Source organism: Dromiciops gliroides, chromosome 2 (assembly GCF_019393635.1).
Source record: "Dromiciops gliroides isolate mDroGli1 chromosome 2, mDroGli1.pri, whole genome shotgun sequence".
Lineage (NCBI taxonomy): Eukaryota > Metazoa > Chordata > Mammalia > Microbiotheria > Microbiotheriidae > Dromiciops > Dromiciops gliroides.
This window is the reverse complement of record NC_057862.1, coordinates 434,618,276-434,628,165: the sequence shown is the minus strand read 5'-3', so window position 1 is coordinate 434,628,165 and position 9,890 is coordinate 434,618,276. Positions and strand designations below refer to the sequence as shown.

Below are 9,890 nucleotides of genomic sequence, written 5' to 3'. Positions count from 1 at the left end.
ATTCCTAAATCCGGTTTGCCCTATGGGGCATTAACCAGATGCCACCCTGTCAGTCTCATGTGATACCTCTTGCTTTCTCTTGATTCTGAACCATACCAGAGTCATTCAGGGATGGGAGGACTCCCCTGGAATTTTCAGGGGCATGACTTAGGTATGGTCATTCACAGCTAGGTGTCTCTAGGAGCTCTGCTGGGAACCACAATTGAGGAGGCAAGGGACAGCTCTTCCAGTTCACAGATGCAGGGTGCTGGGGACTTTTCCCATTGGCACTGGGTAGGCTTTTGAATCATATCTACCATGATGCACCTAGTCATTGGATTCTGAGAAGAGAGATAAGCATGTCTTCTGCCTAATCCCTTGCTCAATATATGCACTGCAGAGGGGGGTGGGGTGGGAGTAGGAAACCTTTGCTCAAAAGGCATTATGGTATAGAAAAAAGAGCCCCAGATTTAGAGTCAGAGGACCTGGGCTCACATTCCACCTCACTCACATCAAGGCCACTTTGTGACCTTGGTTGGGCAAATGACAACCTCTCGGCTATAGTTTCCTGATCTGTAAAATGAAGTTGATTGGACCAGATGACCTCTGAGGTCTTTTTCAATTCTAAATCTATGATTTGTCATCCCAAATAAGGCAGTGTCACCCTGCTTGGCTCTTCTGTGTTCTATGGGACACTTTCTGGGTGGGAGGCAGGGCAGGGGCTAAGAGAGAGGAAAACCGTTGTTGACCTCTTAATAGAAAAGCAGAGGGTATGTCTATGGGAACCCACAAATGGGGGAGGAGAGGGAAGTGGATGATGAAATAGTAGAAGGAAGAAGTAATCAGGGGCTGAGCTTAACGGGAGGCTCTGGTGGGGTGGAGGGATACTATCCTCCCCCTCCCTGAGGGAGGTCCCAGCAGGGAGAGGGGAAGGTGAGTACCAGGAAAACTATGGGTGCTCTCATTTCTGATTAGTGCTCTCTACCCCAATCCTTGCCATGTTGTGATAGTTGCCCTGGCCTGGAGGACAAGCAGAGAGCTCTGGGGCCAAGCCTTTACAGACCAGCTTTCAGAGAAGCATTGGCAGGCTGAGTCAGCAAGCTGTGCTTGCTCATAGGACTTCCTTTGACAGTCATGGACACTTGTGCCCATCTCCGTTGGAGCTTGACCTACTCCACGACACAGTCCTAGTCCCAAAGTAGTCTGGGACAGGATACAAGGGACGGTGGTGGTGGTGTCATCCTCGATCAGGCTGCCGGAAGGAGGGATGGCAGGAAGATGGGAAGGTAATTCCTCATTCCTTCTGCCCCCTCATCCCCTAACTAACCCTTCCCCAAAGTCTACACTCCGAAGTGTACCAGCTAGAGCCTTTCCCCTGCCTACCATGGCCTTGTTGGACCCCTGGGAAAGGAGGATGGGGGATGAGGAGGAGGTCAGGAAGGGATAGATCTCAGGTAGGAAAAGCCAGAATCTCCTCAGGCAAGGGCCCCAGGTCTGCCTGGAGGAGAGACTGGGGGCTAGAGCCCAGGAGAAGGGGTTCATTTCCTCACTGAGCCATCCTGCTCTCAGAAGGCACCTCCCCCCCTTCCTCTTCATTCCAAGTAACAGCCATGCAGGGTCCTGGGTAGAGCTGAGGCGTGGCTGGGGTGGGGGGGCATGGAGGTGTGGCCAGAAGGCCGAGGGGAGTGACTATCACTAAAGGTGACTCTATTCTAGTATCTGGCAGGAAGGTGACGTCCACTCCACCAGCAAGGACCAGGAATGATAGGCAGCAGGCACATCTTAGGCAGGCAACAGTTTGGTAGGGCTGTGATTCAAGACCACAGTGATTCTGAGACGGCTGTGATTGATTTCAGGATGGCTGTGATTGATTTCAGGACGACTGTGAATGCACAATGAAAGTGAGTCTACTGGTCCATTCTGTTGGGCAAAGCACAGCTCAGCCAGATCCCAAACAGGGTTCTGGATCAGAGTGGTAATTTTGGGAGGGTGATGGGAGAGGGGAGACAAGACTGACATGTGGAGAATAATTAGGATGCTTGGCTAGGTGATGTCAGGGCTGCCTTTGGAAGGATGATAGGAAAGAATTAGTTAGGGGAAGGGGCAGGGTGTTGAGGTTGCAGCAGACATTCATGGGAGAGGCTCCTGGGTTAGGGAAGGCCATTACCTCAACTCCATCGCCTACTTCTACTCTGTCTTTTTTTTTTTTTTTTTTGGCGGGGCAATGGGGGTTAAGTGACTTGCCCAGGGTCACACAGTTAGTAAGTGTCAAGTTCCTGAGGCCGGATTTGAACTCAGGTACTCCTGACTCCAGGGCCGGTGCTTATCCACTGTGCCACCTAGCCGTCCACCTACTTTGTCTTAATGTCGGTAACCAGGGTCAGGTATCCTCTCTCCTTTTTGGACCCAGGTTTCTGGTGGGGGGGACATTCATGGAGCTTCTCACCTTCTTTTCCTACCCCTAGCTTCTGGGAGCCTAAGGACAAAGGTATATCAGAATAGTAATAACAACTCATATTTATATAGAGCTTTATGTTTTCTAAAATACTTTTCTCACAATATCTCTGTGAAATTAGTGATGCAAATATATATATATATATATATATATATATATTTTTTTTTTTTTGGTGAGGCAATTGGGGTTGAGTGACTTGCCCAGGGTCACACAGCTAGTAAGTGTTAAGTGTCTGAGGCCGGATTTGAACTCAGGTCCTCCTGACTCCAGGGCCAGTGCTCTATCCACTGTGCCACCTAGCTGGCCCCCTGCAAATGTTATTATCTGCATTTTACAGATGAGACTGAGACCTCAGACTAGGACCCTGGTGTCCTGATTTAGTCGTATCTATTTTCTACTGCCCTTCTGTTGCTTTAGTCACAAAGTTCCTTTCCCCCCCCCCAAATAACTTCCATGGGCCCACACAAACTATGACCTTCTGTTCTAGAGACAACTAGGAGTCAGATGGGTTCAAGACGCTGCCCAGGCCCAGGCCCTAGACCATGCCCACGTACAGACTGTTCTCTCATCAAGCCATGGCTGGGCTGGCACTGCTCACAGCTCTCTGGTTCCTGATATATCCTCTCCTGTCCTCCAGCAGGGCAAGGGGCCCTGGTATGTGGTCTCTGAGTGAAACTTTCCAGCCCCAGTCTAAGCTCATGGTCCTCATCTGGCACTGGCCCTTTGACAAGTCCTTGCCTTTAGATGGTGATGTCTGTGCTCACTATGGTGTGGCCAACTGCTGGCTCAGTGCCAACCAAAGCCTCCTCAGCCAGGCCAGCGTAGTTGTTTTCCACCACTATGAACTCCAGAGTGGGGCCGTCAGGCTTCCTTTGGCCCAGCGGCCCCTTAGGCAGCCCTGGGTGTGGACCAACCTTGAGTCTCCAAGCAATACTCACAGGCTTTCCCATTACCAGAACATTTTCAATTGGGTCATGACCTACCGGCGGGACTCAGACATCTTTGTGCCTTATGGAGAGCTGGTGCCCCGGGATGGGCCTGCTCCCCCTGTGACAGCCAAGAACCGTACGGCCGCCTGGGTCATCAGTAACTACCGGCAGACCCAGAAGCGTGTGCTGGTATACAAGCAGTTGTCTAAACATCTTCAGGTGGATGTGTTTGGCCGTGCCAACAGGAAGCCACTCTGCCCTGACTGCCTCTTGCCTACCCTTGCTCCCTACCGATTCTACCTGGCATTTGAGAACTCTCAGCACCGGGACTACATCACTGAAAAGTTATGGAGAAATTCTCTGGGGGCAGGGGTTGTGCCTGTGGTGCTGGGCCCTCCTCGCTCTACCTATGAGGCATTTCTGCCAGCTGATGCCTTCATCCATGTGGATGACTTCAGCTCGGCTCAGGAACTGGCCACCTTCTTGAAGAGCATGAATGCCAGTCATTACCAACGCTTCTTTGCATGGCGGGAGAGGCTAGCTGTGCGGCTCTACAGCGACTGGAGGGAGCGCTTCTGTGGCATCTGTGCCCGCTATCCCCACTTGCCACAGGACAAGATCTATGGAGACTTAGAGGCCTGGTTTAAATCATGACGAGTGAGGTTGACCTGGTTAGCTGCTGAATTCTTCCCTGGCCATAAAATGAAATGTAGGGCTGCCATTTGGGACTGGAAGTCTGCCTCTATAGTCTTTTCTTATATGCACCCCTGGATCCCTGGGTACTCCTTGTGAGATCATGAGGAGAGATAGAGGCTGGCCCTGTCCTCTTCTCTCTACCCTACTCCTTATTCCTGTTCCTCTTCCCTGGATATTTCTGTTAATTAGCCAGACTCCTGAAAAATAACACTAAACCTGGGAGTCAGAAGATTTGAGTTTAAGTCCAGGCTGGATCACTGACTGTACAGGTGCCCTTGGGCAAGTCACCACTTCTCTTTGGTGCTCAATTTCCCCATCTGTGCAATGAAAAAGTTGGGATGAGATAGTTTTTAATGATTCTCGCTGCTCTAATATTTGAACACTGAGTCTTCCTGTGTGCATGTGTGTCTCTGTGTGTGCGTGTGTCTGTCTGTCTGTGGGTGTGGGTGTGGGTGGTGATGGGGGACTCTGTGGTGATTTTTACCAGCATCTCTGCAACTGACTGACATTGCTTTAAAATGAAAACTCGAATCCTCTGTGTTAATGGCCTTGTGAGGAGCTTTTAAGGGAAGATGGATTCTCAGTATGAGATGTTGAAACTAATTCATTGGTGTCATGCCCACACCTGCCATGCAGTGGTAAAGGAAATACAATGTATAAATGAAAACCTCAGACCTTGAACCGAAGCCTCAGAGATTTTCCTGGCAAGTGCTTCGTCAACAGGGAGGGAACATGGAGGAAGAGGGTAAGGTGGGGGAGGGAGGGGTTGAGGGGGTATGTGTGGCAAGCCGTGATTCTTGCCCTCAGGAAGAATGCTGTCTACCAGAAAACAACAGATCTACTGGGAAATGTAACCATGGGGAAGAACCTTCCATGTCCCAGAACCTCATTTTCCCTGTAAACAAAATTAGGGTTTGGACTAGATGATGCCCAAGATCACCTGACACAGACGAATGACAGTTTAACATCTTTCTGAAGTTATCAAAGGAGTTTGAAGCTTGGAAATGGGCCCTTGCAGAAGTGTGTTGGTTGGGGATGGGGTAGCCAGAGGAATGGTGGCACAGCTAGATACAGCAGGGCTTCTTAAACTTTTCCTACTAGCTACCCCTTTTCCCCTGAGAAATTTTGATGTGACCCCAGGTATATAAGTATATAAAATAGGTATACATCACCTTTTACTATTGCCAATTTTTTTTGTGACCCCATAAGGGGTGGCGACCCACAATTTAAGAAGCTTTGGGATAGAGTACTAGATCTGAAGTTAGGAAGTCCTGAGTTCAAATCTAGCCTCAGACACTTCCTAGCTGTCTGACCCTGGGCAAATCCCTTACCCTTTTTTTTTGCCTCAGTTTCCTCATCTGTAAAATGGGGATGATAATAATAGCAACTACCTCCCCCAGGCTTATTGTGAGGATCAAATGAGATAAGTATAAATTGCTTTGCCAGTGCCTGGCACATAGTAGGTGCTATATAATGCTACCTATTGTTATTAATAATAATGTAACTGTAGTAACAGCAATAACAACAGCAACAACAATAATAACTGGGCTTAAAACCAGAAGACCTAGATTGAAATCCAAGCTCTACTAGCTGTGTGACCTGGGGCAAGTCTCTGATTCTCTTTGGGCCTCAGTTTCTTCATGTCTAAAATGAGGGGCCTCTACTTAACTAGACTATCTCTAAGGTCCTTTCCAGTGCTAATGTCTTATGATTCTACAGAGAGATCACAGGAAGTTGGCAGATTGAGTTATGGTTTCTGTGACTGGAATAGATTGGGAGGGTGTGTGGGAGAGGGTTGGAGGAAGAGAATGGGGAGGGAAGAGGGGATTGATGGGCTGTGGGGCCTTCAGTTACCGCTGGCCCCCCTTGTCCCCCTTTCCTGGGTAGTAATTATAATTGGAACCAAGAAGAGGAACTGGGTCTGAAAACCAGTCCTGGCCACTGAGAAATAATACTAGGGAGAGTAGGTAAATGTGTGTGTGTGGGGGGGATTGTGTGGAAGACAGAGGGTCCAGGGACTAAAATGATTACACAATCTCTGTGGATGGTAGTGGGTCCCTGGGTCCCTGGGTCTCTGGGGGGTACTTGAATGCTCCGGGAGGTCCCTAGTAGTTGGTAGAGACAGAAATGGAGATCCTACAAGACTTTCCTTAACAGCCTGAAAACATTCTGGGGCTTCCCCTCTGAGGGATGGAGTATATAGCTATACTGAGAGTGTAGAGGTGGTGGTGGGAGTGGGCTGGGCCAGGCCCTCACAGTAGCCAAGGGGAAGGATTGAAGTGAGGACAAAATGGATGCCTGATATTTGGTATGGCAGGCCTGTTAACCATCCTGTCTGTGGTCTTCCCAGGAATGAACAATGGAAACTTAAGTGCACCCCATCCCTTAGAGGCACGGAAAGATAGAGGCCACAGCAGGAAGTAGGAAACAACTGTGGAGGGGCCCCTCACTCCTAGGGTGGGTAGTGTGGTTCTTTGTACCTGGCATGGGGCATGGGGTAGAGTATTCATTTCTGTACATCCACACGTATGTTCAGGCCCCACCCCCCTCCCCAATGCCAGGAGGAGTAACAGGTTTCTTAGAGGTTTCTCTTGGGAGTGGAGAGTATAGAGGTCTTTACTTTGTTCAAGTGCCCCTGGTGCCTCTACTTTATGAGAGAGAGAAGGGGTAGCAAAAGCTAACACTAAGGCCTGGACCCTACAGAAGTGGGTGGGGGGGGGTGGGGGGACCGTGGTTCCTGTTTGTTTGAGGGTAGTAAGAGCTGATTCTTTCTATCCCATTTCCCCTCCCCATGAAGATTCCTCAGCTGAAATGACATCCATTGCCTTGGAAGCTCCTTGTTACCCCCAAAAGTGAAAGCTGGGGAAACTAAGGCTAGAGACTCTTGGGGAGATGGGCATATCTGGGCTGGGGTCCAGTGAACAGTAGGAAGAAATCTGCAGACTTGAAGGAATGGAGCCTTTGGGAGGGCAAGAAGGGCCTCCTAGACTCCTAGGTAGGAGGCTACCCCAAGCCTACGTTCAGACAACCCCAGCTGACACCCGAAGTCCCACAGAGTGGAGCCAAATGAGACTCTGAGCCCAGACTACAGGAGATAGATAACCCAGAAGTCGGCTTCTTTGCCCTTCCCTCCAAGCACCTCTCTCCATGCTCAGCTTTGCTGAGCTCTAGTGAGCCTGCCCTGCCCTCTGGTGGCTAGCATGGGAATTGCCCAAAGTTTTACTGTAGCCTCCACCTTTTCCTTTCCTCCCCATGACGTCCCCTTTGGCACCCCCCAGACTTGGTTCTAGAGTCTGGTATGTACCCGCTGGAGAGGGGAGAGGCCCTGGAGAAGCTAGGATGGATAGGAACCTGCCATCCTTCATCCTTGCACCTAGAATGCTAGGAAACCTGTTTTCTTCTATGGGCACATATCAGGAGTTACCAGGAATGCATAAGGGCATCCTCTCCCCCATCCTCTCACCCCAAACAACCCAACCTTTTCTAGGGTATGGGTGATATGGGGGAGAATCTGTCCCCCACTTTCTGCTGTGGCCTTGTCAGCTGTCTCAAAGGGATAAGGAGTAATGGGTAACTAAGGAGAGGAAAATGATCCTGGCAGAGTCCTAAGGTGGGTCAATAGGGCAACTAATCCCAAACTAACTAACCTCTGCCCCCTCCTCTTCCTACACAGTAGATAGCGCACTGGGTCAAAAGTCAACAAGGCCTGAGTTCAAATTCTGCCCCTCTGCCTCTTTTCCCTTCCCCTCCCTCCTTACATATAAGACTGGAAGTTCTGCTTGTACAGGGACTCTAGGAACTAAATCCCAACCTCGATGAGACAGGGTTGGGGAGGAAGGAATGTCAAGAGTCCTTGAAGAAGCATATCTGCCTTGTGCCAATGTGCACACCTTTGTCTGGTCTGGGAGGAGAGCCTCATGGACAAGATCTTGCCTCTTAGTTACAAAGGGGGATGTCTGAATCTAGCCCTGTAGTCAAAAAAGGGGCATTTCCTGGGCAATTTTAGCTTTAGATGTTGTTTCATGAGTAACCCCCAAATTCTAGAGTTTGAAGATATATAGAGAAAGGGACCCTGTGTGACCCTGGGTAAATCACTTAACCTCTGTTTGCCTCAGTTTCCTCAATTCTAAAATGGAGATAACAACAGCACCCAACTTCCAGGGTTGTGGTGAGTATCAAATGAGATAATATTTGTAAAGTGCTTAGCACAGCCCCTGGAGCATAGTAGGTACTTAATAAATGTTTGTTTCTTTTCCCCCTATCTGTACTTGATATGCATTTATTATCTTAAGTACTTCTTAGGGAGTGGTTACCCTTTCTGGGTTGTTGTTGTTTGTCCTTCCTTTTTATTTTCCCCTAAAGAGGACCAATGACATCACTGGAGCTGTCAGCTTCTCTCTTCCAGAGTCACTGAAGTTTAGTGGCAAAACTCAAGTCTTGGAGACCTGTGATGGCCCAGGGTGCAGTAAATGACCTTTATGTATGATGTCTGACCTAGATCTAAGCGCTCCACAATGCCTAGCTTCAGCTACTTCATGATGCTTGAAACAAATTATTGTCATCTGCCTGTTTCACTGGGAGAAATCTTCACATGCTTGGGGTAGACACCCCTTTTACTCACCAGTGGTTTTGTGATACACTAGTTAGCCTCAACTTGGTTGAGCCATCTGCTGATACAGTTTGCCAGCTACTGCATATGCTACAGCTTCCTGGAGCCACAGGTGAGAACTGAGCACTAGGTAGATACAAAGGTGGATGAGCAGCCCTAAAAAGGGGGCCAGAGGCGCTAGTCCTCCCTGAACACCCACATACCCCTTTCTGGGTAACACATTGGTGGAAACCTAGAAACAATTTATGTGGGAGCTATATTTGGAGATTTCCCAGAATAAATTCTGTGGGGAAGCAATGAGCCAAAACCCAACCACCAGGGACCTCTCAGAGCATTCATTGATCTTTTAGGGCTCCCCCTTAAGACCTGACCTGATCCATATGAGTCCAGAGCTTAGGGGGCCCAGGACCATCAGCTATACTAGAAAATAACTCCCTCCATCTCCAGAGCCTTCTTCCTTTCACCTTCTATGGAATTAATAATACAGAATAATAGTTGATATTTATATAAATGTTTACAATTTCCCTTTTTAAAGATATTTATAAATCTGACATCATCAACAAATCCAAACATTTCAATGGGCCTTGTGTTCTAGGGTATTGAATATGAAAACATTAACTTGTTACATATTTTTAAAGTGTATATTAACATTTTTTTTTCAGGGCAATGGGAGTTAAGTGACTTGCCCAGGGTCACACAGCTAGTAAGTGTCAAGTGTCTGAGGCTGGATTTGAACTCAGGTCTTCCTGAATCCAAGGCCAGTGCTTTATCCACTGTGCCACCTAGCTGCCCCCTAAAGTGTATATTAAATTTAGTTCACATCAACAAGCCTATATTAAAGGCTACTTAGTTCCAGGCACTGTGCTACTGGGGATACAAAGAAAGGCAAAAGATAGACTCTGTTCTCCAGGAACCCACAATCTCATGGAGGAGATAACACATAAACAACTATGTACAACCAAGATATATACAGGATAAATAGGAGATAATCTATAGGATGAAAGCACTGTCATTAAAGGGGGTAAAGAAAGGATATAGAAGGTGAGATTTTAGCTGGGATTTGAAAACAGCGGGGGAATGGGGAGAGGGAAAGGAAAGGGGAAAGAATTCTAGGCATGGGACAGTCCAAAGAAGTAACAAAATTGCCCGGTTCATGACTCCTTCTGAACTTTTAGTTTTCTCCTTTGTATTTTATTTTATTTTTTGTTTTGTTTTTGTGGGA

General features: G+C 48.2%; 1 protein-coding gene across 2 annotated transcripts; it reads left to right on the top strand.

The window, feature by feature from the left end:
- The first annotated feature begins 1,032 nt into the window (after positions 1-1,032).
- Positions 1,033-4,244, top strand: FUT7 (fucosyltransferase 7). 2 transcript variants are annotated; one of them, XM_043989556.1, is made up of 3 exons: positions 1,033-1,265; positions 1,836-1,880; positions 2,922-4,244. In XM_043989556.1, the coding sequence occupies exon 3, from the start codon at positions 2,977-2,979 to the stop codon at positions 4,015-4,017; it is 1,041 nt and encodes a 346-aa protein (XP_043845491.1). In that variant the 5' UTR covers positions 1,033-1,265; positions 1,836-1,880; positions 2,922-2,976; the 3' UTR covers positions 4,018-4,244. The 2 variants fall into 2 exon arrangements, with proteins under 2 accessions (XP_043845491.1, XP_043845492.1); XM_043989557.1 differs by lacking the exon at positions 1,836-1,880.
- The last annotated feature ends 5,646 nt before the right edge of the window (positions 4,245-9,890 follow it).

Coding starts and splice junctions, on each gene's coding strand:
- FUT7 (XM_043989557.1), top strand. CDS start 2,977: ATGCCCACGTACAGACTGTTCTCTCATCAAGCCATGGCTGGGCTGGCA.